Source organism: Lepidochelys kempii, chromosome 19 (assembly GCF_965140265.1).
Source record: "Lepidochelys kempii isolate rLepKem1 chromosome 19, rLepKem1.hap2, whole genome shotgun sequence".
Classification (NCBI taxonomy): Eukaryota; Metazoa; Chordata; order Testudines; family Cheloniidae; genus Lepidochelys; species Lepidochelys kempii.
This window is the reverse complement of record NC_133274.1, coordinates 7359008-7386975: the sequence shown is the minus strand read 5'-3', so window position 1 is coordinate 7386975 and position 27968 is coordinate 7359008. Positions and strand designations below refer to the sequence as shown.

Below are 27968 nucleotides of genomic sequence, written 5' to 3'. Positions count from 1 at the left end.
GTCTTCTATTCAGCCCCAAGAACACCAGTTGCGAACACCCCCTAGCCCTGCAAGTTAAAGGACGAGACAGTCAGACACTCAGTGGGTGCTGGTGCAGCTGCCTGTCCCCTTCTGCATGCCCAGCAGGGAGGTCTACAAATACCTTTCAGGTTGTTGAGCCCATCCAGGAACTTCCTGTACTTCTCCGCATTCATTGCCCTGCCGAGCCTGCCCCGCTTCAGCCGTGAGGAGTCGTGACCATAGCGCCACAGTGCTGAGAAAGCAGAGACCCTGATTTGTCTCGGATCCTCCTCTTCTCTGCTCCGCATCCACAGCCAGTCACTCACACAAGAATTGCACTTTGACCACCCTTCCGTAGTGATGTCACCGAAGAGCCTCACTGCATTAGGGGCCCTTTGTGGTTTCTTATTTGATGAAGTGCATTAAAACCTCCCCAGCCTAAGCCAGCCCCCTTTGTGCAAATTAGCCATGAAACTACAGACCAACCTCCTGCATGTAACTGGCTGGTTCTACCCCATCCACCTCTCTCTCTCCCCCTCCCACACACAGGCATTGGATTTCAAGGACCATTTGTATTGGAGATATTGCACACAAGAGCACAGCTGACTGATAAGTGGACTGGGGAGAAGTTTCTTTATTTTATTTTTTTTATGTCTGTATATATCTGTAAAAAGGAAAGCAAAACTCATGGGTGCAATGTCAAAGAGGAGGAGGCGGAGGGAGGGAATGCACTTATTAGTCCGAACACAGGGCTCCGGGCTTCTGTTGCAACCTTTGGTCTTGCAGTCACTGGGAAAACCATGGGAAAATCACTTTGGTTCTCAGTGATTCAATAAAATGGCAATAAGGACCCCTGGCTAACAGGGAATAAGAATGACAAATGTTTATAAAGTGCTAAGAAAGAGTTGGATGTGAAGCGTGTTATCAAAGGGGCAAAGTATTGTAATAAAGAAGCACACTAAAAGCTTGCCAGTTGCTTATCTTCTCCTGTCTTGTGCCTTGTGGATGGAAATCCGATAAGGCCGCATCGCTAACCATATGCTTCAGGGAGATGCTCCCTCGTGCATGGATGGCGAAAGAGTTACAAAATCAAAAAGGAGATTTACTTGTTTTCAAAGAATTTTGGCAACAAATAATAGCCTGGAGTGATCTGAGTGGAATGCGACTGAGGGTAAGCTCTGGAGCGTGCCGCACGTTCCCCTTTCGTAACTCGACGCCTTCAGCAGAACAGAGGCCAGAGTGGAACTGAACAGGAGAAATGTGATCAAATATAAACTCAACCAAATGCAAAACAATCAAATGAAACCCACCCCGAGAGAGATGGAGAGAACGAACACACGATCGTTTGCTGAAGAGCCCTGAAGCGCAGGGCAGAAGGAACGAGGTGGAATCAAAAAATCCACCCTATGCACCATAACCTGCTCCCATTCCTTACTGGTCCCCTCATCTCCCCATCTCCTACTCAGCCTTACGCCTTCCTGCATGCAGCCCTAGCACTCAGAATAGGCTCCCACTCCTCCCTATCTCCTGCTCCTTCCAGAAAGTCTCTGAGTTAGTCTGTAAACTCTTCAGGGCAGGGACCTTGCCTGCTTACTCAGGCTGTAAATACCAAGTACCTCCGCAGAATTACACAATAACCAGCATTTCAGGACCTGGATGGACTGAGCTTTGCTCTGGCAGTTGATGCTGTCAGTGCCTCGCCTCCTCGTTCCTAGCCATTGGTGCTGAAGGTTCGTGGATCACTGTACAGTAACAGACTATTTTTACACTCTGAAATGAGTGGTGTCCAAGGCACTGGATGCTGGTTTGTCGCTTGCTTCATATTTCCTCCTAATTCCTTTCCAAAGGATTTTGTCAGATTAAATAACGGCGCAAACAGCTGTTGAGAGGTCCCGTTCTGGCGATTCTAGTTTTATCAACCACAAAACCCTTCTCTGAGATTACAGCCATCGGTGACCCCTCTCCCATCTTTCCTCAAGCCACGCAAAGCAGGAGACATTTGAACAACTGCGCCAGAGAACAATGCACACACTCAGTGGCCGGCCCCAGGCCGCAGCAGGCCTCCAAGCTGCCCCGTCGCTAGAGGCCAGGATGAACCTGTAGGGTGCCATACAAGAGACAGCTCTGTGCGCACAACAGGCACGGATAGCATTGCTCCTGAAGACAAACCCGCGAGAACGACTCGAAGCAGCAGGGACAGCAGAGCAGGGACATTCCTTTCCGCCTGAACCACGGTTATTCTTTAGCAACGCGCATGATGTGTGGATACCACGAGAGATGGGCACACGAACAAACGCTGTAGATCAGAGGGGGCAAACTACGGCCCGCGGGCCACATCTGGCTCGCAGGACCCTCCCCTCTGGCCCCCCAAGCTCCCCTGCCAGGGAGCGGGGTCAGGACAGGCTTGCAGAGGAGCCAGCCCAACTCCCCCCGCCGCGTGGTGAGCCGGGCGGAGGCTAGCTCCTGGCCCCTCCCCGCCTCCCTCCTTCGCAGTCACGGTTCCCCCAGCACCAGGGCATCGTGGCTGCAGCTACGGCTGGGCGGCACGACTATAGTGCCACCAGACCTGGTGCACCAGGGCGGCGCGGTCAGGGGGAGTTCGGGGGTGAGGTGAGGAGCCGGGGGGGCGCAGCGGTCAAGGGGCCTGGGCCCTGCTGCCAGGGACAGGGGCAGAGCAAACCAGGGCCCCCCTCCACCTCCAGCATGCTTGGCCCCTGTCCCCAAGCCCAGACAGGGAGTGAACCCTGCCCGACTGCCAGGGAGAGAAGCCAAACGAGCAGGGGAAACACACAGGGAAAGGACTGAGCCCCCCCTTTCTCCCACCCCACAGGTAACATGGGGCAGGGAGAGCAGGGAGGGTTGGATAAGGGGCCGGGGGGGGCTCCAGGGGGGCAGTCAAGGGAGGGGAGCAGGGGAGATTGGATGGGGCGGGGGTCCCGGGGGTAGTCAGGGGGAAAGATTAGATGGGATACCCGTCCCCGGTGGATGGTCAGGGGGCAGAGAGCAGGGGTGTTTGGATAGGATACAGGAGTCCCAGGGGGCAGTCAGGGGTGGGGAGCTGGGGGGGGTTGGATGGAGGTGGGAGTTCTGGGGGGCTGGAATGGGGGCAGGGGCCAGGCCACGCCTTGCTGTTTGGGGAGGCATAGCCTCCCCCAGCCTTCTATACAATTTCTGTACCTGATGTGGCCCTAGGGCCAAAAAGTTTGCTCACCCCTGCTGTAGATAAACAGATATTCAGAAGCTGCCCGCAGTCGCAGAGGGCTCTCCTCAAAGTGACAGACTCCAGGACCTCAATCTATTTAGCTCAACAAAGAGAAGGTTCAGGGGTGACTTGATCACAGTCTATAAATACTTACCTGAGGAACAAATATTTAATAATGGGCTCTTCTATCTAGCAGAGGAAGGTCTAGCACGATCCAATGGCTGGAAGTTGAAACTAGACTAATTCAGACTGGAAATAAGGCATAAATTTTTAACACTAAGAGTAATGAACCATTGGAACAATTTACCAAGGGTCATGGTGGATTCTCCATCACTGACAATTTTTAAAGCAAGACTGGATGGTCTTCTAAAAGCTCTGCCCTAGGAATTAATTTGGGAATGTTCTCTGGCCTGTGCTGTACAGGGGGTCAGACTAGATGATCCCAATGGTCCCTCCTGGCCTTAGAACGATGAAACTCCACACACCCCAGATCTGCAGCCCCCCCAGTAGGCCCCACAAGCATGACTGCTCCATCCCAGTTTATAACAGAAGCCAAAAAGATTGCAGGGCTAGTTTGAGTGAAAAGGGTCTGGCAAGTTAGCATTAACCCAGGGGGTACACCCTGAAAGCATCAGCCCCAGTGACTCACAAACCCAGGGCAGCAACCCCACATGTCTCTCTGCAACACAAATCAGTAGGCAGGTCAGCACAGCACGCAGGGAAGGGGCTATTCATAGCAGACAGGACAGGGCATTGTGGGATCTAACCACAGAGCAGGTCGGGATGCTTCCTCCCCCTTAAAAGAACCTGTGTGGTATATTTCACTCTGAGCAGTGAGCATAATGCACTGAGTTATTCAGGTTGGCACTGGAGTAAAATCAGTTCCCTCTGGTACAAATTTTACCAACAGAGGAAAAGGCAGTGACAAAGCATCAGCCTAGTAGAATAGAGGAATTCATAGTGGAAGTTGGTCCCTGTCCTTCTGGCAGCCACAGCTCCAACAGGGATGGGATCGACTCGCCTCCCTCCTGCCTGCCCTCCTCAATCCACAACCCAGCTGGGATCACCACAGGCTCCCAAGCAGCCTAGGGAGAGACAGACACATGCAGATCATATCAGTTTCATTTGAAATGGAACAAATCCCGGAGGCCAGTTGCCACTTTCACCCCACAACAGCTGTTTGTCCAGGAACGGATGAGCCAAAATTGCTCCAGCGCCTCTAAAAACCACAGTGACAAAAGCAGGTGTTATGTTAACAGTCCATTTGTTCTACAACAATGATCCTTCCCCCCACCATTGTCTGGGGTGCAGGCAGGAATGTCATAGGGAGCAGGTGGAGGGGTTGAATTACACCTTGTCCCCCTGGTCTGCTTAAGGGAAAGCAAGTTTGCAACATGGAGAGGGAGGCCCATCTCCCTCTGGGACTGGAAAACAGAAGGGGCGGAGGGGGAAGGCAAAACCATAACATCTCCAGTCTTCACAACTAGCTTAGGAAATGTTTCTACAGATTCTCTAACAACGGGTTCTTTGTGAGAGTTTCTGCAGCTCACACCGGCCTGGTAGGCAGAGGCCAGCTCTGAACCTCTGACCCCCAGAAACATGGCTCAGCCACCAGCCCTGTACATGCTTCACATTAATTCGTTATCCTTCCAAACCGTCCCAGTCTTAGCAGTCTCCCAGGCTTCAGAGGAGCACGTGCTTTCAGCAGGAGGCTGGCCTGGCAGCTTGGCTTACTGTTTTCAACACTAAACTTGATAACAGCACAGGCTTGTGATGTTTCGGTTTGCATTATTTGTGTGAAAGGTAAAGGAGCAGCCCTCTGACCTCTGAACACAGATTATTACTTGCACAGCCATAGAACCATAGGAGTCACGGACACGGACCCCGTTGCGCTAGGCACTGTACGGACCCAGAACAAAACAGAGTCCAGGCAGTGATGCAGACAAGATACTGTCACCTTTGGACAACGATTCCCATCTGCAAATGCACAGGCCCCTCCTTGACTTGCATCTCCCACTCAAAAGCACAGCTGGAATAGTCCATCCTCTCTTGGCACAAGCTACGAATGCAGCCTTTGACATCCCCTAAGGTACAAGTTAATGCAAAGTTGTCCCTTATGGGGTTTACACGCCTTCCTCTAGCTTCTTGTACTGGCCAGTGTTGGAGATGGGATTAGACAAGCCATTGGTGTGACCCTGTATTGCAGTTCTGATGCTCCTGCATGTGCAGGTCAGACAACTTGTCTATACCACTCCCTCTACGCCTCCTTTGCACTGGGAAGAAGCAAACTGAACCCCACCCTCTTCCCCCAAAAATGTTACTTTTAGTCCAAAGACTGAGGGAGGCTCACAGCAACCACAGCCCAGGATCAGAGTGACACAGATTTTAAGATCTGCTGCACAGTAAGGGAAGCTGCCCTAACACAGGGATTGATTTATTGATCTGCAGCGGTAAGGGATGGAATTAATTCATGTTCATGAGAGAGAGCAGACCTGAGCGCTAGCGAGTGGCCATGTGGAACAGGGAATAGAGCAACTGCTCCAGGCTCCATGCAGCCAGTGACACTGTAATTTACCCCCCTTTCCACCAGGACATAGTGAATTTATACCACAAAAGCATTGGACAAAGCCAGCAGAGGTGCCTAAGGCACACAATACTTGGATATAGTCATAACTACTGAAATACAGCGGCCTCGGCCCTGTCCCCCTAACCTTCAGTGACACCCTCCTCCCATTCTCCCTCTAGGAGGCCCCCAGCTCCCGGCAACATTCCTCCATTGCCTCTAGGCAGAGGAAGGAGGAAAAATAAGTTATTTCAAGAAGCCAAGTTACCACTAAAAATAGAACAATGGAATTTTCCTCGGCAAGGCTGCTTCTTACTAACAAACTTGCTTTCATTACAATAAAGAAGGAAACTGAGATGTGACAGCACAGAGAGGTTGGAGGGTAGGGGGCAAAAAAGAGACAAGACAGGAGGCCACAGCGAAAACTGGAGGAGGTTTCCCACTCCGGGTCTCCCAGGATTCCTCAGACCCTGCTCAGATGCCCTCATTTCCATATGCAGATTGGATCTAAACCTCAACACCACCCCTCAAAAAAACGCCGCTCCCCGGAGGTTTGGGATGCCATCCAACCCATTATCCCAATGCCACCAGCAAGCTACATCCAGTAAGTGCCCAAAGCTCTCCAGAACCAACAGGGGAATTTCCCGTTTTATTCATTTCCATTCTGTCCCCGCCTCCCGACCAAGAGAGATTAGAACACAACCAGATGTGGTAGCAAATGAGGGAAGCAGAGGGCTAGTTACCTACAACGACAACTATTGACCTAGAGGGAGAAAGAAACTTGGCTGAGTTCTTTGCTTTTATTGATGACCCAAACCAGGACGAGGCTACCACAGTGACTGGTGCCCTCAGCCCGCTTTTCTCCTGGGCCCTGTTGAACACTTCAACGTTGTGCCCCGCGGAATGATAAAAAGTAACTCTAAACGTTCCAGCCTGGCTTCACTTTCCCCTCCTCTCCCTGCTCACAAACACTCAACTGTAACAGGAAAATAGGTCAGTGACTTGCAGAGCAGCTGGTGAGAGTGCTCCTGCTCAGCCCCGGTCCTCAGGCTCCAACAGGTCGGGGAGGGGGAAGGCAAAATATTGCCTAGGAGACCTAAAGCAAGGAACGAGCCCAGTGCAAGCAGCACCCAGACTTGCGCAGTTCCAAACAGGTGACGCCAAGAGGCCAGATGACAGGTTTCCATTCACCACTTGGATTCAGGTCTCTCGCATCTTCATCTCCTGAAGGATTCTAAGCCCATTTTCACAAAGACCAGAGGGAACCCTGCTAGCTAAAACCCATAGATCCGTGTCATTACCCCTCTTGTTCAGCATTTGCTCCCTCACTCCAGATGGAGCAATGAAATGCACAACTGCTATCTGCAGGAACTTGAGGCTTGGAAGAGAGCTAGATGGTTGTGTCTGTAGGAACTTAAGGCTCGGAAGAGAGCTAGATGGTTGAGACTTAGTCTGGACGGGACGGAGACCACATTGGAGGAGACAAAGTTGGCAGAACTTAAACCAGCACCCAATTCAGGAAGTGTGACTGCCATTTACAAGAGAGACAAGGTGGGGGAGGTAACATCTAGACCCCTGTGCGGATACAAAATTTGTATCCGCATCCAATCTGCAATCCGCAAAACATGGTCCGCAGCTATCCAGCGGATTTCCACAGATTTGCAGAGCTCTCGTAATATATTTTATTGGACCAACTTCTGTTGGAGAGAGAGACAAGCTTGGTCCAATAAAAGATATTACCTCACCCACTTTTTCTCTCTAACATCCTGGGACTGACACAGCTATGACAACTCTGCATAATTACCAGACATGCATGCAACTTAGGCTAGTTATTAGACTCTGCACTACCCATAAGCTTCCAGGTGCAATTCAAGGTGTTGGTATTAACACAAAGCCCCACACCCTCTGGGAGAGGTTTGTGTAGGAGACGCCCATCGCCCTGGGCCATATGGCTGCAGCCAGCAGATACACTCAAACTGGAGCTCCCTTCTTATGAACTGGAGGGAGCTGCTGATCAGGCATTCTCCATGAGGCTCCCTCAGCTTTCAATCTCACACCTTCTGCTGGTCTTACTGAGCAGGGTTAGTCATCATGACGGGGCGGGGATGGCCACGGCTGTTCCACACAAGAGCTCCGACCACTGGGTCTGACCAGCTGGTGTGAGAAACCCCCCCCTTACCTCCCCCAGTTCTGCTCAGGAGGCCCATGCACAGAGGGAGCAGCTGACCTAGCTGAAGTCACGCAGCGGCTCCAGCAGGGTGAGTAAATAAGTTAGCGCCGAGTGCAAACTCAAAGCGCCACAACCATGCTCGGGCAAAATCATGTCCAAAAACAGCTTGAAACAGCACTAGTAGGAACAGGACTTCCATGGCCACAGGGAGGGGTGGGGTGCTAGAAGACAGCTCAGCTATGAGGATACATGAGTAGGGGGAAAGGAATGAGAACTGAACTCCTTCCCTCCCCAATCCTTTATGGGGGTGCAAGAGGACAGTGCTGGACTCTTCCCCACTCCTTACTCTGCCCTCACACTTCCCAGCCTTGCCGGGACACCCCAGTTCTCTGAGACGGTTTAAACAACTCATCCGGAGCATTTAAGTCACTTTCCGTGAGCTGTGTTTGTGCCTTCTCGTCTGAGTGAAAGGTTGTTTGCGCCCCTCTGGTCCAGAAAGGGTTAACGGAGCATGCCTGAAGCCTGCCAGATCCCATTCATAAGCACAAACTCCAAGGGAGCGACTGAAATTCCAGGGCTGGGAGAGATTGCTCCAGCTGCCCTTGGAAAGCTGCGGCCGATTCCGCGCAGAGGATATTATGGCCTGCTCAGCGTCCCATGTGTAACCGTCTGAGAGGCTGGAAGGGGAGAGATGAGAAGAAATGGGAAGGGAGCCTGCAGACTTCTGGAATAGCTACTGTACATCCAGCTGTCTGCCTGCCTGCGGAATCCCAAGATCTCCCAGCCCGACAACTGCCCTCCGCAGCAAGAATCAAAAGCATCTCAAACAGCCGGTGAGGATGAAATATCCCAATCCGCTGATATTGGCTCCAATGGAGCCACCTGCAATAATCCCCTGAGTGATCACAACTATCTTGAATCCACTGACCTTGCTCAACAGGTGACACCTGGAAGCAGCCTCGGTGCTATGGATCTCCAGAGCCCCACCAAAGTCACCTTTAAGGGTCGGGATACGGTAGCAAGGATGGATTTAACTTCCCTGACTTAGCACCAATGACATTGTCACCAGAGCGACACAGCTCCTGGGGAAAGGCTCAGAGTAAGCATGCTGCAGAGAGCTTCCTCTGAACCTAGGGCAGAGATAAGCAACGCCCAGAGCAGCAAGGGAAGCCTGAGCCTTGTCTACATGAGGAGGGTATAGTCGTAGTGGTATAGTTGGACCCACAAAACCTTCTAGCACGAACACCGTTGTGCCGGTGTAAAAGGGTTTATACTGGTACAGCTGATCAATTATGTTGGTTCCTCTAACTGGTGTAAGCACAGTTATAATGGCATAATAGTGTCTACACCAGGGTTTCTACTGACCTAGCTGTGGCAGTAAAATAAATCACGCCCCTAACCAACATAGATCCAAGTGTGGACCAGGTCCTAGACTACACTAGAGAAGATTTGTTGGCATAGCTGCACCAGCATAGCTATATGGCCCCAGTGTCGCATCTGAGGCCGGAAGGGGTGGAGGGGAGAGGAGCAGAAAAAGGTTATACCAATATAACTATCCCCACAAATCCTCCTAGTGTAGGTACCACCTATACTGGTAAAAGCATGCTACGGATGGTTTAGCTTCTACCGATTCCCTGAATGAAGTAAGCTACAAGAGCCAAAGCGCTTTTATGCCAGTATAAACTGTGTCTACACTAAGGCTTTGGCTGGTGCAGAAACGCTCTATAAAAAAAAAAAAAAAATCATTTCACTAACTGCACTGGCACAAGATTCTGACACCGACCCGGCCTGCGGGTCTTGCAGACGGAGGAGGAAGCAGCAGAACCAGCTTGAGAAGGAGGGTGGGGAAGTGAAAGAAAAGGAGACTCGCCTCTGGGGTGGAGGGGGGAGCATGAGCCTGTGAACAGACCTGGACTGGGACTCAGGAAATCTGGATTCTAGTCCCAGCTCTGTCACGGACCCTGCGCAAGTCACTTCCCTGTCTGGGCTTTTGCATTTGCCCTCTATGAAAGAGGGCAAGCAATACTGATATCACTTCCCTTCCTTTGTAAAAAACCCCTTTCAGGTCTGTGGCTGAAGGAAAAAACTCCCTCTTCTCACTTGCACCTGGTTCAGGCTCTAGGCAGTGGGGAAGGGAGGCATGCTGAGTTTGGGAGAGGTTAGTAGAAGCTCAGATGGGGAGGGGGACGGGGTAGGGCAGAATAGGGCAAACCCAGCCCTGGGGAGGAGGGAAGAGACAGAGGGATGGAGAGAGAAGTAGCTCAGAACGGAGAGGCTCTCTCAGGCTCTGCTCCTGGCCCCAGTGCAGTGACCGCCAGTATAAAACCATCCTGCCCCATTCTTTGCTGTGTGCGAAGAATTTGGGAAGGAGACCGTTTGGTCGCAGCCACACTCAGGCCCTGCCAAGGCAGAGCGGATTGTGCTGCTAACAGACAGCCCATGGAACTCCAGTCCGCTAACCCCACAAACCCACCGTACCACAGCCAAAGCGGGCCACAAATCATCAACCCACAGGAAACGGAGCAGGGCCACGGCTAGTATTTCCTCATTTCGTCTTCCCTGGTCTCACTCCTGTCACAGACACACAGGCAGCAAAGGAACAAGCCAGGACGAGAACTTCTTAAATATTCATTAGAGCGTCATTCAATATGCCACTAAACTTACCATCTAGCCCCTTAGGTTCACTAATGAGAGAACTCCAGACAAACAGGAGGAAAGTGGTAGAGACGCGAGGTGAGAAGCAAAGGCAATGGAAGGGGGAATCGATGCAGGAAGGTGCTCACCCAAGGGGCCCAGCATGCTTTACCAACATTGCTGACACATGCGACATAACCCTCGCAGGTGGAAATTCGACCCATTTTGTAGATGGGGAAACTGAGGCAGAGACAGGTGCTGTGACTTGCTCAAGATCATACAGCCAGTCAGTGGCAGAGGTGGCACAACCCAGGGGTCCCCTGCTGTTCACTTTAAGCGCCAGCATCTCTCTCCATTGTGCAATGCAGCACATTGATACATTCCAGTGTCAGAGGGGCAGGAAGTACCAACGGGAATAAAGCTCCACAAGGTATATTTCACAGGTGCCAAGCTGCCCCAGAAAGTGGAGGAGCAGAGAGGTGTATAAGAAAGCCCCCTTGTAGGCATGGCCAGACCCTGAAGGTCTCTAGCAGGGCATTCTAAGTTCATTGGAGGGAAACAGAATCAACTAGGAAATGGAAAAACAGCTACATTTCATACACAGAAAAAATTAATTATGCCTCCTAAGTGACACAGCCCAGCAGCCCAGAATGAGCTGATCAGGGTCTCTGACAAGCAGAGGAAATTACAGGTCAGATATGAACTCAAGGGACTGTATAAAACCCATATAAAATCCTTGCTCATTAGGACACAGAAAAAAACAGAAGCCAGCCTCACCCCAAAACCCACATCCCCTGCACGTGCTGCCAACTCACTCATGTCCCCACAGCTTGCGTCCACAGATCCAAGCTCTCCATCCCCAAGGTCAGAGCCCACCACAGTTCTGTGTCTACCTGCATCTCTGCACTAGTTTTCTCCCATCTGCCCTCTCTTCTGCTTCCTCAGTCTCCCCTTCTACCACTCTCGGCTTCACACCTTCTAGCCCTTATGCTTGGAACAGCTGCTCACTTATCATCTGCCAAACTTCCCCCTTTCTCCTTCAAATCCAGCTTAAAACCCTTCTGCCCAGAAGTCCTTTTCCCCTTGCTCCTCTCTCCACACCCTTCCTACCTATAGTTAGCTAAAAGAAAAGGAGGACTTGTGGCACTTCGTTAGTCTCTAAGGTGCCACAAGTCCTCCTTTTCTTTTTGCGGATACAGATTAACACGGCTGCTACTCTGAAACCTATAGCTAGCTAGTGGCCAATTAAGCTTAGACTGAAACTTCTTTGGGACAGGGAACAGGCCTAACTTCACATTTTGCAGAGTGCCTTGTAAGTCTGCAGAAAGATGTAACCTATGCCAGGAATCCAAAGGCTGGAAGGAATTCACATACAAAAAACAACAAACTTTTATTAAAGTGGAGTGGAAGTTCCCAGTTGATTAACACAAACATTTGCCCTGCTCAGCAAGTGCTCAATGGATGCCTGATGGAGAGAGAACAGTCTCCCTAGGTCTTTCTCTTTAGGGGTTTCTTTCTTTATGGGTTCAGCCTTTAGAACTGCTCTGAATGCTGGCAACAATCCCAGCCCACCAGACAAGCAAGGACAACTCTAGGAGTCAGAGCAGCAGTCTTTCAGCAATGCCCATAGACAATCACCTGGAACCAAAGAGAGCTCAGGGTCAGTTCCTAAAAAACCCAGTGAATTCAGTAAGCCCAGCTCCCCAAGATCAAAGGATAATGTTTTTGCAGGTAGAATGATTCAGAAGGAGAGAGATGAAGGGATACAAATCTGAGGCCTAGCGCAGACGTTGCTATGTATCCTCCCTATTCCAGAGCCAAATGTGCACCATGTGGGCTGGAGTTGACATGATCCCATCAGGACAGAGACACCAGTTAGCTCTGCCCAAACACCCACCACAATGTGCATTGTTTATAGGAGAGGTACAGTACTGAACAATGACTGCTCCCAAGGAGCTCCCCCCAACCCACCTTCAGCAGGTGCAAACCAGGAAGAATTCCCACAAGAGGTCTCATAACCCCTATATTAGAAAAGCCAAACCTTCTAGCATCAGCAGCTGTAGTTCCAGAGACAATGGAGAACACGTGGACTGTGTGTTCCCCAGAACTATCCCCCCCCACCCCAAAAAGAACAGCTCGGATGTCCCAGTAACCTGGCACTTGCAATAAGTAATAAGGCAGTATTACTATTTAGCACTTTTTAATCCAAACAGCTGCCTTGCTCTGAGAGGTAGCGAAGTTTTATGCCCACTTTACAGATGGGGAAACCGAGGCTCTCAAGGCCACACAGTGACAAAACTCCGACTAGAACCCAGGCATCCTGACTCTTAATGCCTCGCTCAGACCACATGCATCTCCTACGCTATGTGCTGCCATGTTGAGGACAGCAGTTTACAAAAAAAGTCTCATGCTCCCTGAACTGCTGGCCATGCAGAGTGAGCTCAGCTCCCTGCAGAGAATGAAAGCCTGGTACTGCTGCACTGGTGACCCCCTTCTTGCTGAATGGGAAGTGACCGAGTGGGGTCCAGAGAAAGCCACCCTGAGGCCTTTAGGCTGGAGTATGTTATGGAGTGAAAATGCTGCTGACACACAGGCCCATCGGCTCTGCAACAGTAGGAGCAGGTGGCAATCACTGAGGAAGCTGATATTCCCTCTGCAGGCAGGGAAGAGCCTGCTCTCCTCTCACCACACCCTCCAGATCCCACTGACAGCTCAGGAACCCAGCAGCTGATGCACCCCGCACCACCTCCCCGCTGAATAATCACACAGGACAAAAGCAGCAGTGGCTGGTGCAATTTTGCTGCAGGTGGGAAAGGCACGAACAACCTGTTGCTGGTAGGAAAGAAGCTGGTTTTCTCTGGCCAGCCTGCGCGTCTCACAATGCCTCACGTTTAGGTCACTGTACAGCGTAGCTTTTCTAAGGCTCTCAGCCCAAGACACCTTCAAGAGGGCTCTTCACAAGCGCCAAACTCAGCAGGATAGGCTGTAACCAGTCCTGGTAATTACAGCTCCCGCTGCCACCCCCACCCTGTTCCGCTCCCAGCAAGTCTCCTTCCTCCACCCCAAGGTGTGCAACGTACACTATCATTACACCAACCGCTGCTTCTCTTTACCGAGCACCCCGCCCTGACCGGCAGCCAGCGATTGCCTCACCAGCCTTGGAAAGCTCAGCTGGCATATGACAGGATCCGCTCCCCGCTGCAGAACTTCATGAGGCAGCCCCGTGCCAAATGAAGCAAACAAAGTGCGCTGCGGAGAGGAGCCTGAGAGGCAGTTAGAAATGTTTAGAGGCAGAGCAGACAGACCGAGACAGGGATGAGCAGAGGGGTTGGTCTGATATTAAATGAAAAAAGACAGGTCCCCAGCGAGCATGTCCAGGAAAAGCACACAACTTGTGCACCACAGTCCACTGGGGCAGCCAAGAAACACTGCCCAGGTAATGCCCAGCGCAGGCAGACACACCCCTCGCCCCGATGAGACATTTACAAGCTATCCTGAGGGGAGCACCGGCTGCAGAAAAGGCTTTGTTAATCCCATCCCTACACTGAAGCGTACCCCAGGTGCTGCTTTCACGTGTGTTTCCTGGGGAATATTAACCAGGATGCTAGAAAGAAAGACAGACAGAAAAAGAAAGTCTAAGCTTTATTTCAGAAAATCACTGGACTCAGTATTGGATCATTTGCAACGGACCAGGTACAAGCAATTCCCTGTAATCATCCTCTGTCAAAGATATTTGACTGATGGAAAACAAAGCCAGGCCAATCACTAATCTTCCCCCACATTGCTGGGCACCATCGCCCTGTGCACCTCCCTCACCCCACCCCAAGCCTGGCATTCACAGAATACATCTACATGGGGATTCATCTTCCTCCTGGAACAGAGGCCTGTATTATCCAGCTTCCTCGATTCTCCGCATGACAACATCCCCAGCAACCCTTGCGCCAGCACCTGCTTTGCTAAGAGGGCCCTAAATGGCTGTAAGGGGAATTGCCCAGTTCAGGTTAAACCGGCACCACATTGTAGTCACAAGGTAATTTATTACAGCACTAGGTTCAATGGTTTAACCTCCGGCAGGACCCAGCAACTCTGAGGCTCCTTTCAAGTGAAAGCTCCGAAGAACCTAGTTGCCCGGAGAAGGGCAGTAATGATTTACTGAAGGTCTCTTACAATCCATGTGTTATTCTCCTTCCACATTCTTTACTTGTTGCTTTGTCTCTTTAACCCACTCTCCCTCCACCTCCCTTTAAAGCCCCTCCCCCCCCCACCTTGCTCTCAGACAGGCGGGACTTGAAAATTGAAGGCCCTGGCATGTATAACAGACACAGAACATCTCAATAACATTTCAGCCTCGCTAGTTTAACTCTACTCAGAAAGGTGGGTGGAGAGAGCAGAGCGACCCTAAAAGTTGCAGCCGAACAGCTGTGGGCAACGAATGACGCGATCCCAACAGACACGCTGCTTTTTGAGGAAGTTACTCGATTCTTCTTAAGCAACCCGAGTTGCTCAAATCAGTGTTGGCACCGTGATTTGCCAGCCATCCTGACTGCTGCTTTCAGGGACTTAAGCTGCTTCCTTGTTCCTAGAGAATGGTTCGTTGCTGAGGGACTCATCATTCCCTTTGCCACAATGCACTGCTTAGAGTGAAACCTTCCCTCACTTCCAATAAGCAACCCGCTTGCCATATCCCCCAGGATTTCCAATCCAATTTTGTCCAGTCTTTACTCAAGACCCACTTCACCCTTCCTCCTCCCCCCAAGTTCTCATGGGTAGCTGCTTACGACGGACTTCGCTGTAACCCGCCAAAGCCAACAGGAAAGACCATGTTCGATGACCTCACTGCAGTCAGACACACCTGCTCCAGTTTGTAAATCTTTCGGCACTCAAAGCCTGGGAATGCAAGTCGTGGCTCAGGTGCTCTGGTATGCAGCTCCGGCTGAGCTCAGAGGTGGGGTGTGTGAATCCCAACCCTATTGCCTCACAACACATTCAGAGGCACTAATCAGCCGGAGCAGAATTGAGACGCACAGCAGATTAGCTTGCAGACCTGGGAGAAAGAGTTTGAAAAGGGGGTTGCACCTAAGGGATGGAGCACGTCATCTTTCGGCAGGTGCCAAAGGAAAAATGAGGGACAAGCTTCAGAGGACCAGTCATGCATGGACAGAGGGGATTTTACTGGGGCTGCCAAGGAGCATTATATTAACCCCAGCAACCAGAAAGTTGCTTACTGCATCGAGTATATATTTTTTTGGCTGCAATTTCCTCCCCTAATCCTGCACTCCTGTCCCTGGCCCATGCTTGCCTGCGCTCTATGACACAGCAGCTTGCGCTCATGTTGGCAGGGGAACACTGCCCCATACCAGGAACCCAGCTGGGCGGCAGCAGAGACCCACTCAGGTGCATGCCGCCACTCACCAGGGTAATCAGATACCCTCATGACCCTGTAGAGAGAATCCAAAAACCTTCTCAGAACAGGGGAGGCCACCAAAGCTTTCACAACACTGGGGGTGCAACAGGGCTAATGCCTCTTTCCAAAGAGCCCTGTTCATGAAACCCGCTGGGATTCCTCCGGACAAAAATTATGCCGGCCATAGTAAGTGGAACTGGTTTAACAGAGTCCCATCCCTCTTCCTTTTAACACCATTGTTCTCACACTGACCTCTGTTAAGGCCAGCACTGGTGCCTGCTCAGATTTTGCAGTGTGCCAATGTTTACGGCAAAACTGGGATGAGCCTCCTTAAACTGCATCCCACACAGAGAAGAGAGGTCTCAGAGTTCTACTCCATGTGCTCCTGAGACGGCTGCGGATGGAAACTGAAATCTCCTGCTGCAGCCACAAGCTGGAGTTATCCATTTTAGATATTTATACAGCACCTATCACTGTGGTATCAAAACAATCGAGTTATAAGCACTTGCAGGAGTCAACAAAGAGATTCTTTTCATGCTCGCCTCTTAAGAGAGGCTGGAGTGATTTCTTCATCATGTTGGCTTGTCTTGGTATCTCCAGGGCAGCCTAAACAGAGCTGACCAAATGTGACTAGCTTGTGAGGAGAATGGTCAGAAACTAGCAGATTTGAGGCATCAAAGATCATCCCACACTTCAGGGTAGTGTGGAGAAGAGGAAAGGCCCAGATGAGAAGTCACACACACATACCCCTTTTTAGGTGGTGTAGCACTGTGACAAAACTCAACAGGACAAGCCATTTCTAAACACTTTGGTTGCCAGCAATCTATTAAATCAGCCATTGAAGAGAGATCAAAGATTTTCTGAATCACCTACTGGCAACGCACCTTCCACTCCCAGCATGAGTCATGCCACGTCTATCTGCCTCAGAATCTAAACCTGCTGTCTGAGCAAAGGGAGGCAAACAGGTTCACCATGACCACTGTGAAGGCACCTGATACGAAGACCGAACACACAGACATGACGTGAGTCAGTGGGTCTCAGTCCAGCTTCTAGAGGACACACTAACCACCTCAACTGGCAGCAATCGGACTGAACAGGTCCTGGAGAGTGGACACTGCTTTGGCCCCCTCAAGGTGATCTCTGCAGATCAGGGTTGAGACACCTGGATGAGGCAATGTGAAAGTAACCAACTCCCACTACTGCCCAGAATTGTACCAGTTCTGTGGCTAAAGCCAGACCTGCAGGCTTTAGGGCTGATAATCTGGCACTTTTCACCAGGCCTAAATATATTTTCTCTCTCACACACACACACACACATACTCACACACAGTAAAAAGAGCAATAGGAGAAACTGTGTCTAGAGACATCAGAACTCAGAGGACGTGATCCCCCCTTAGACAGGTGGTCATTATCCTGGGAAGGCAGCAGGAACCTGGGTAGGCAAGGCAGGGTGGATCCCCGTCACGAGAACAAACCACAACAGTTATTGCCTTGCCCAAAACAAACAAGAGTAAAACAGCGTCTTCCATAGACACCTCAAGTTCCATCCTGAGTAAAAATAAAAGCCGCACATAGGCTCACACCCCAGCACAAGTTGCTGTGACCCCTCATTCAAACAGCCTGGGCAACACAGCCATACCAGGGTCACACAAAATCTCAAAGCCACTGCATCCTTCTGAAGTCCCTCAGTCCGCTGCCCCTCCATGCTGGAACATAGTCACTCGCGTAATTCTGGGCTGCAGGCGGATACCAAGGCCAACAGGAGGGGTGGATTTAAAGGAAGGGGCTAGACAATTTTGTGACCCACGCACAGCATTGCACAACTGTCTGCTCTACCTAAGGAGATAGGTCTTTCTCTGGAGCACCAGGCAGTGCTTGCTACTGGGGGACAGGGTACTGGACTCGAGGAGGCAAGGTCTGATCTGTTATAGCAAATCCCATACCACGGTTACTGTCGGGAAAGCATGGCTGACCCTACACCTATTGGGGTAGGGGCATGCAATACAGCTGCTGCAACTGTTCCTGCAGGAGGAGAGGCGCATTCAAAACAGGGTCTCAATACACCTACTAAGGTGGGGGAAGGGGGAGAGATTTCAGCTCAGTCTTCAACACTCAGCAGCTGGGAAAACCACCACTCCCCATCCAGGAGAGGGGAGCCATTGCCACATGGCCAGCCCACTCCTGCAGGCTCCAAAGAATATTCACAACCAAGACAGTCCTTTCATCACCAGGAAGGGACTGTGTTGATCTTTGCAGGACAAAATAATCACTACTACAGCTATTCCAGAGTCAGGAGACGAGCTGCCCTCCCCCTAGTCCAGACTGGAGGAGCTGAGTGACCCATCCACCTCTGCAGAGAGGCATCAAAATCCAAATGCCCTGGTCCTGCAGTGTCAAGGCAAGACCCCAGCACAGGGTTCTCTCTCTCATAGCTGATTTATGGGTGTCAAGAGGAAGAGAGGGCCACCTACAGAGTAGGGCAGCAGCCCATTGGAAAGAACGCTCGAGCACCAGGAGAGAGGTAGGCTTAGGCTAAGGGCCTTAGGCATTGCTCAGTGTCTATAAAACATATGTATTGCTCCTCCAGTATCAGCCAGCGCAATCCCTTCCCCAGGGAGGCAGTACCGGGCACTGCATCCCCTAATGTTGAAGGGTCCTTACTGGAACAATCTGCCTCCCCTTGGAGGGATCCCCATGTCAAAGGGGGACTGCCACTGCCCGACAAAGCAGCCAGGGAGGAGGGAGGTTAGGCGACTGAGGTGACCATGTCATCACCTCTCATACCAGTCCAAACAGCTGTAATTAAAGCATCAACGCACCGCGGGCAAAGATCAGCCTCACTGACCTTCCTAGCAGAGGGCACTCCAGAGCTCCTTCCAGTCGATGGCAGAGCAGTTCTTGGTGCTACAGAGCCGCCCGGGGTAACTGGGAGCAATGCAAGTGAAAAACCAATGTACGCCTGCCACAGAACAGAGACCACACAGCATCGAATAAACCATAGAAAGAAATGGCCTCCCTGGGAACAGAGGGCTAGGAACCTCCAAATGCTAATCCTGACTCCAACACAGATTCATTCTGTGGGCCTTGGGCAAGTCACCTGCCCCGTCTGCCTCAGTTTCCCCATCTGTAAAGTGGGGCTAATGATCGTTACCGCCAAGGTACGATTTAGTGGAGATTAATTAGCTAATATTTAAAATGCTTGGAACAGGAAAAGCACCGTATACATGCTAATGACGTTTAATGCTGTGTGGTACAAGGTATGCAATAATATGAATCATGACTCTGGGCCAACCTGGGACTGTAACTAACGGTTTTGCATTTGCAGCACTTTTCTTCACAATGCAACACTTCTCTTCATTTCTTCAAACATCTAACTGAGAGTTAAGCACGGGAACAGGTGACCGAGGGAGGTTGTGGAATCTCTGTCCCTGAAGGTTGTTAAGCATGGGTTTACTCCTAAGGGTATTCTATGCCAAAAAATAAAAAATTCTGTGCCAAAATATCAAAAAATTCTGCGCACAATATCGTAAAATTCTGCACGTTTTATTTGTCAATAAATAAATGCAGAGGCTCCAGCGTGGCAGTGCATAACCGTGGGAGATCACCCTGCAGCCTACCCATCTTGGGGACATGGACTCAGTGGTGAGGCTGCACCTGACCCTGACTCTGCATAAGGTCTGGGCCTGCCCCAGAAACACCCTGGGCCCCTCTGTGCCAGGTGCATCAGGTGTGGGACAGGCAGGCTCAACCAAACCGGATCCAAGTGTGGAGGGGATCAGTGAGTGGGGATCCAGGTGTGGGACAATCTGGGTGCAGGCAGTTCAGTGGGGAGCCTCGGTGTGGGGGGATCTGGATGCCCAGAGGCTCGTTGTGGGGTTTCCAGTTGCAGGGGCACTGGGACTCTTCAGGGGCTTCCAAGTGAAAGCTGTCGGGGGTCAGTAGAGGGGCCTGGGCGAGGGACTCTCAGCAGGGGGGTCTGGATGCTGGGTGAGTGGGGCTAGGTGGGGTGCAGCTAATTGGGGTCAGTGGCATGGGGGTCTGGATGTGGGGGGTCAGGATGGTGCAAGGCTCATCAGAGTGGGGGGTTGAGTGCAGGGAGCTCAATGTGGGGTGGTCTGGGTGCAAGGGTAGGGGTCCGGAGGTAGGGGGTCTGGGCACAGGGGACTCCAGATGCAGGGGTTGAGGTTCAATGGGGTGGGGTTTGGGTATGAAGGGCAAGGGGGTTCTGGGTATATGGGGTGATGTCTGGGTATGGGAGATCTGGATGCACGGGGGTTGGGCGGATGGGGGCACAGCTGAGGAGCGATGAGGGTTGGAAGCAGAGGATGATGCTGAGCTTCATGCAACTGGGGGAGGTTTCTGGGAGTGGGACTGACACAGACCCAGCCACTCCTTTCCGAGGGAAGAGGAAGTCCGATCCTCTCCTGCTTCCAGGATCAGCTGCTAATCCCAGGGTAGGAGCCACTGTCTGGGATGTCCCCAGCCCTACAGTGATTTACCTCTCCACCAGCTGCCTGAAACTATGTACCTGTGCAGCTAGGGAGTGGTGCGTGACTGCTCTTGCAAATTACCTGTCAGAAAGTCATTTTTCTGCGGGGAAGCAAAGAAATCTGCAGGGGACATGAATTCTGCACACATGCAGTGGTGCAGAATTCCCCCAGGAGTATGGGTTAGACATCTGTTAGAGGTGGTCTAGGTATACCTAATCTTGTCTCAGTGTGAGGATAATGGACTATAGGAACTCTTGAGATCCCTTCCAACCTTACATTTCTATGATACCAAAATGTTATCATGGAATCCAAGTCCCATCTCCTCCTTCCAACATGACTCTGATTTTGAATCAGAACACAGAACCCACTCTGCTCTGCACTCGTACATTTGTGTGGCATTACCTCGAATAGCTCATTGCTGGCTGGTCTCCGCAGACACTGCCTAGCACACGTGCATAATATTTTATTATTCATCAGCAGAAAGTTGGCCAAAACTTCCCTTTTCTCTGGAAACTACCTCTCTGGTTTTCTATGCCACTTCAGAGTCATGGCATCAGCATCCAAAGGGAGTAACTCAGGGACAAAGAGCTACCTAACTACTACATCTCTCAATGCCTTGGCTCAGGGGTGTGACACGTGGAGCTCTGTAAAGCCGCTCAGAGCTGCTTTCATCATTATCACGGACACATGGCCTGCAGAAGCTATACTGCCCAGCATGTGGTGCTCCATCTTGATGTGGGTAGCCAAGCAATGAGACAAAGGCGGCTGAAATCTGCCCCACTCTGTGCATATTAGGTGTGGTCCTGGGGCTCCTGAGAAATCGCCCATGCAGCTCTCAGTTGGACAACGTATTGGCACCTCTGGGTTAGGCAAGTCACACACCCCTCAGTATCCTGTGGACTTTTAACTGGTGTGAGTCTAGGGGCTTTTGTTCTCAATTATGGCCACCCTGGGCTATTCCTCAGGTGGCCGAGACCTTTGGGACCATTCTAGTAGAGAGTGACTGGCTGCAAAAGTGCAGCTCTGAATTCAGAGCCCTGGGATGCCAGCACACAAGAGGACTAAGGCAATGGGAACAGCTTGGTACCATACGCAACACAGCAGGGTGGAACTTGGGCCTTGTCATTATCTGCCAGTCATTTCCCCTTCTTAACACTCCCACCCGTCATGCTGCAGGCTAACCACCCTTGCCGATTAGTCATCAGAATGCCTTCAGTTCACACCTCCGCTCAGTCAAACATTTCCCCCACTACTGTATGGACATCACCACCCACGGCAGACCAGGAATCAAACAGAAGCAGGTTAAAGCGGTGCAGGCCACTGACCCAGCATGGCTTTGACTCGACTGACTCGACACGCAGCGCAAATCACGTTACCTTCCATCAGCCGTGCTCACAGACTAACGCCTTGTCGTGTAAACTAGATTTTTAGCCACTGGTACAAACCCCTAGCGAAAAAGTATTGCATGCTGGAGTAGCATAGTTACGAGGGAAGCAAAAACCCAGTGCCAACAATGTCTAGATCTGTCCATCTGAGCTCTTTTCATCAGTCTACAATGAAAGGCATGAAAAGTAACAGATCACAGAAACTGCACTCTGATGGACCCAAACTACCCAGATAAAGGCAAGGTTTGTAAATGGGACGAAAGCACCTGAAACGTCCGTCCCAGGGAAGGTACACGCACATAGGGACCCTTTGTACTCCAGATCTCACTGCACCCAGACCTGCCCAGTCTTGCTCCTTGAATGGAAGGTGCCGTGGTTGAGACTAATTTTAATAGCAGTTTTTAAAGTACCTCACTGTTATTATGAAAGATTTCTCTGAATGATTCAACCGGGCATTTACATTCTCACGCAGGCTGTCAACTTGAACAATGTCAGGTGTCCTTCCTCCCTGCCCTCCAAAGAGAAGGATCACTGCCACTGAACCATGGGGTCAATTGCACCCAGACAAAACGAAAGCCCAGAGGGGTCAGAGCCTGTTCATTGACTCTGTGGAACTATAATCTCATCAGCTGCTCCACCCTGCAGGCCAGATGACACACAACAACCTCAAATATGCTCTAGAATCGTCCACTCTCAAACATTCATGTTCTCAATTCACATTTCATCGAAAATTCTCCACTGGAGGAAGGGGCTAGTGGAAAACTGGTTCTGGACAGGAGAAGCTGAATTGTTTATCACAAAATGGGGGGCGGGGGGAATGAATGGAAAGAAGTGAGAGAACAGGTCCTATGACTCTCCAGTGAGAATGTAACATTCTCTTGCCCAGCCCCCACAGCCAAGCAATGAATGCCATGCTGAAAAAAGGCCATTTTACAGTTTAAACATTAATTTCCCTTCATTGAGCAGGCATCGTAAACAGGTTTATTCCCGCATGGAATCGGTCACTTTCTACACTGACAATTCCTGCCGAGGTAGCTATTGGCTTTCATTAGCCAGCAAGCAAACCACACTAGCCTACATGGGGCTTTCATCTTTGCCAGGAAAGTCTCAAATGTCCACTAAATAGAGCAATTTACAGTTTGAGCATGAAAGCTAACTAATGGGGTGGGGGTGAGCAATTGCCCATCCCTGGATTATCAACCTTCACTAGGAGGTCTGAGTCAGACTAGAGCAGGCAAAGGTAGCCTTGTGATTTTACTTTCCTTTTGCAATATAATAGTCTGTACAAAGTGGTATGGATTTATTCAACTTAAAGTCAAGACTCTGTGGTTCTAGTCCCAGATCTGCCACTGGCTCTCTGCAACACTGAACAAGTTATCTGGGCCTCAGTTTCTCTACCTAACAAGCAGTTTACTGCATTTACCTCACTGCGGTTACAGGGGTTAACTAATGAATACGTGCAATGCACTGAAATCTTCAGATTCCATTATTAGACACCTTTCTGGGAGGATACTCCCAGACGCTGTACAAGGCTTTTATTCCCAGAGCCCTGTTAAGCATAGACACTGGAGCTGTGTTTTCCTCACCTCTGGAATTTCTGAATGGCACCCCTTGAATCAGAGGACTGGAGAATCAATTATATCCCAGTCTCAGCATGCAAAGAGGAAACGGAAGCATATGCTGTTAGTGCCTGGCTCCTTTGGACAGGACAGTCCCCGTTTCAAGAGACTTGGCTGCGAAACTTACAAAACAGAAACACTGTGATAGGAGCCCTGTGGGGCAGAAATCTGGGCTCACAGACAAGTCTATCTCTGCGGGGAAAAATAAAAACGCGCACAACAAGGAGGCCGACGATGTACATCAAAACTGCACACTCACTGCCTGTGCCATACACCCCCAGCAGCTGCCTAAAAGATACAGGCAACGGCTTCAGAAATCCAGGGCCCTCACGTCAGCATCCACACACTCACTAGTGACTGCGTGGGGAGGGAGAACCACCCTCCTTTTAAAGAGCCCTTAAACGAAGCTACCTCAGTGACAGCCCCTCTGGGTGGGAAGTAATTTAGGGTTACCGGTGCCACCCCCTCTGGCTAAGCAGAGCATCTTTGCTGGGACTATCCAAGAGTTTATCTCTGATAAACAAACTGACCAAGCCACACAAAGTGAGACCCTGTTTATAACAGTCACCCATAAAGTGTTTATGGCTTTGGATTCCCACAGACAAGCCTCTGGCTGGCTTTGCGCCATCACCACCTCCCAGGAGATGCTCGTGGGAGGTGTGCGAGCCTACAAGAGAAAGGCAGATCGCAAGGGGCCAGCGTCCACCCCCGATGATGCGACTGTGTGCGCAGGGCTGAATAATAAAAGGAGAGACAGCTCCAGCCAGGGGAGCTGCCCCCCAATGCTCATTACTCCAGTGAGATACGGGGGAGGGGGGAGACAAACAAGCCGTCCAGGCTAGAGTCCCTGTAGGAGGCAGGGGCCGAGCTGGGGGCTCCATCCTCCTCCTCCTCTTCTTCCTCCTCCCCCAACCCAGCCTTTGCCCCGCTGATCTTCCCAGCTGGGACAGGGCCCGGGGCAAGGGGCAGGCTGAGCAGCCGGCGGAAACTGCTACATGGAGCCGCGTCCCCGCAGCGGCGCGCCTGAGCCTGCGGGAGCGGCCGGCCAAGGCTGCGGCAGGCCGGGGCTCCCTCCCCACCCCACCGGGCCCGCCCCGGGCTCCGGGGCCCGGGCTCAGGCCACTCGCCCGCTGTTTCCCCCAGCCCCGGCTCTCTGGCCCCCGCTACCTTTGTACCGCTCCAGCACATCCTCGTACGCCTGCACGAACTCCTTCTCCTGGCTGCGGTTGGCCGGCAGCAGCCCGGGCACGTAGCCGGCCATGGCGCTCCCCTGCCGGGCCTCGGCGGCGGGCTGGCGGCGGGCAGGCTCCGTCCCGCTCTCGGCCCGGCTCCGCGCGCTGCAGCGGCCAGGGCCGGTGTCCGCCGCTCGCGTTTCCGCCGCGCCTCTTCCCTCCGCCCGGCCGGCGGCGGCGGCTCCTCCCGCTGTCAGCCGCGGCTCGGCCCCAGCCCCCGGCCCACCCCCGCCGGGCCCGGCCGGCCCGGCCCAGCCGAGCGGCGGCGCCACCTGGCGGCCGGCCGGGGACGTGCGGGGGGCAAGGCCGGGCCAGGGGCAGGAGGGGGCGGCGGAGCTGGGGGTCGGGGGCTGCCCAGGAGATGGGAGCTGGGGGTGCTGCTGATGCTGTGCCCACGGGCCGGGGAAGGACACCAGAGCCGGATCAGAACCCGGCAGCGGAGAGAGGCGCCAGATCCGGATCACACCCGGGGGAGGAGAGAAGCACCAGATCCGGATCAGAACCCGGGAGAGGAGAGAGGCGCCAGATCCGGATCAGAACCCGGGGGAGGAGAGAAGCACCAGATCCGGATCAGAACCCGGGGGAGGAGAGAGGCGCCAGATCCGGATCAGAACCCGGGAGAGGAGAGAGGCGCCAGATCCGGATCAGAACCCGGGAGAGGAGAGAGGCGCCAGATCCGGATCAGAACCCGGGAGAGGAGAGAAGCGCCAGATCCGGATCAGAACCCGGAAGAGAGAGGCGCCAGATCCGGATCAGAACCCGGGAGAGGAGAGAGGCGCCAGATCCGGATCAGAACCTGGGAGAGGAGAGAAGCACCAGATCCGGATCAGAACCCGGAAGAGGAGAGAGGCGCCAGATCCAGATCACACCTGGGGGAGGAGAGAAGCACCAGATCCGGATCAGAACCCGGGAGAGGAGAGAGGCACCAGATCCGGATCAGAACCCGGGAGAGGAGAGAGGCGCCAGATCCGGATCAGAACCCGGGAGAGGAGAGGTACCAGAGCCTGGGAGTTGCAGGTCCAAAACAGTGGGGCCTTGAAAAAGAGAGTGAAGGGGATCGGACCGATGGGAGAGAGAAAGGGATCGGAACCTGAACCTACCGGGACTCTACTTCTGGAATCAGAAATGGAGATGGAAAAGAACTGGACTGAGATCCAGCCCTTGTCACAAGGGTAAGTACTGGAACTAAGCCCGAACATACAGCACAGACCAGAACCACAGAAGGAACTGCAGCAATATAAAAACAAGAAAAGAACAGAACACACCCTAGATTGACAAGCACTTTGAGTATCCAGACTCAGTGGAGAGTTAAGGAAAAAATATTTTAGAGGCCTGGACCATAACAAAATGCAGAAATGAAGAGAAGGGGTAAGGAGAAAAGAACAGACTCTGGATCAGGGTCAAAACCTGTGAGTTTGGCTTGAGAAACAGGAGTACTTTAAAGATAGCCTGGCTGAAATCTGAGGGTCAGCAGCTGGGACAGAAAAAAGAGCAGGACCCTAAAGTCATATTGGGGCAGAGTTTCTGTCTGCTAAAAATCCCCAGGGGAACTTGGGTTCAGATTAGCAATTTTCCATTTCCCTACACTTCTTATATAGGCTCAGTCCTGCAGTCAGATCCATGTAGGTAGAGCCTTGTGCCTTGGCACAATTCATCCATGCAGATCAGAGAGCCTATAAAGACATAAACATGCTTAACTTTACATTCTGTAGGTGAAACTTTGGCTTCATTGCAGTCAATGGCAAGTGGGGCGGGGGGCATGGATCAGTGTTCACATTGCACTCCCCATCAGTACCCAGCCCAAGCCAGGGAAGCTAATGATCCAACCAGCGGACCAAATTCGATGTGAATCCTGGTCATGTGCCACTTGAAGCACATTGCGCATATGCTAAGAAGAATGGCAAAAGCCACACTGACAGCAACAGAACCAGAATTTCACCCTGACAATACTCCCATTGACTTCACTGGAATTACTCACTGGTCAAGCTCCTTGGGGTGAGGACCTTCTGACCTATGTGTTTTGTACAGTGCTGGCCACATTTTCAGGGCTTAAAAATAAATAATACCTGCACCAATGCTGTAGTAATTTTCCATGAAATTATTCTGCCCCTGTTTGTTTAAAATTTACTTTCAGGATTATGGAGCCACCTGCATTAAACAGAAACATGATGATTCTGGTGATATTTTGCACCCCAGGTCTAACTAGCTGGGAACTGGATTGGCTGGCTATATGAATACTTGGAGCAGCTTGCTATTGGATAAGTATGCTGAAAAAAAGGATGTATAAAAGCCTGTGTAACTTCCTGCTCTGTTGTGCAGGATTTGAGATTTTATTCTCCCTGTACCTTTTTGCAGCTGCAAATAAACTTTTCTGCTTCTCCACCCCGTTGTGATTATTGGGTGTAGCACACCGGGTAACGAACCACTCAAGCTGTTGTTCAGCCTCTCGGCACTGGGTGCCGGCAACAGAAACATGATGATTCTGGTGATATTTTGCACCCCAGGTCTGTGGATGATTCAAGTGACATTTTAACCTTGACAGAACAGGGAATTTGAAGCCAGTTTTCAGAGTAGCAGCCGTGTTCGTCTGTATTCGCAAAAAGAAAAGAAGTACTAGAGACTAACCAATTTATTTGAGCGTAAGCTTTTGTGAGCTCACTTCATCGGATGCATTCCGTGGAAAATACAGTGAGGAGATTTACCAGTTTTGCAGGTATATGCAAATTAAGCTAATAATGGCACATTAGCAGGCGTGAATGCCTAAACATTAGCACACTGTTCCTGCAACAAACTGGGATTCAGGCTTCCATTCCCTAGCTCAGTGCTTCTCTGCAAACTTCAACAAGAGGCCACCAGTTTTGGTTATCACCACAATTTGGTGATAACCAAACTGAGATAACTTGGCTCTAACTTTCAAGAGTGCTAAGCACCCAAACATTCATCTGAAGTCAATGGGAGATGTTGGTGTTCAGCACTTCTTCAAAAATCAGTTCCATGGTGCCTCAAATTTCATCACCCAAAAATGGAGGCATCAAAAATTAGAGGCCAGCTTTGAAAATGTAGCTGCATGCTGCCCAGCGCCCCCTTCCAGATGGTTTGTACATAAGCTTGCCGCAGTACGCATACACCTTCTCAACTCGAAACGTCTGTATTGGCATTACATATTCTACAAGTCTTGCCAAAGTGTAAGTGACAGTAATAAGGCATATTGGTCAGGAGATAGTTTAATAGATCAGGTCTCAGAGTAGCAGCCCTGTTAGTCTGTATTC

General features: G+C 51.4%; 1 protein-coding gene across 6 annotated transcripts in view; it reads right to left on the bottom strand.

Moving 5' to 3' along the window:
- MACF1 (microtubule actin crosslinking factor 1) overlaps window positions 1-27968 on the bottom strand; it is a 257757-nt gene that overhangs the window by 209043 nt on the left and 20746 nt on the right. Inside the window, exon 1 of one of the 6 annotated variants that reach the window (XM_073317697.1) lies at window positions 24635-24894. The exons of the other annotated variants lie outside the window; for them this stretch is intronic. Coding sequence (XP_073173798.1) covers window positions 24635-24728 — 94 coding nt within the window. The 5' untranslated portion in view covers window positions 24729-24894. Of the gene's footprint in view, window positions 1-24634; window positions 24895-27968 lie in introns of those variants that run through there. 6 annotated transcript variants of the gene reach the window in all.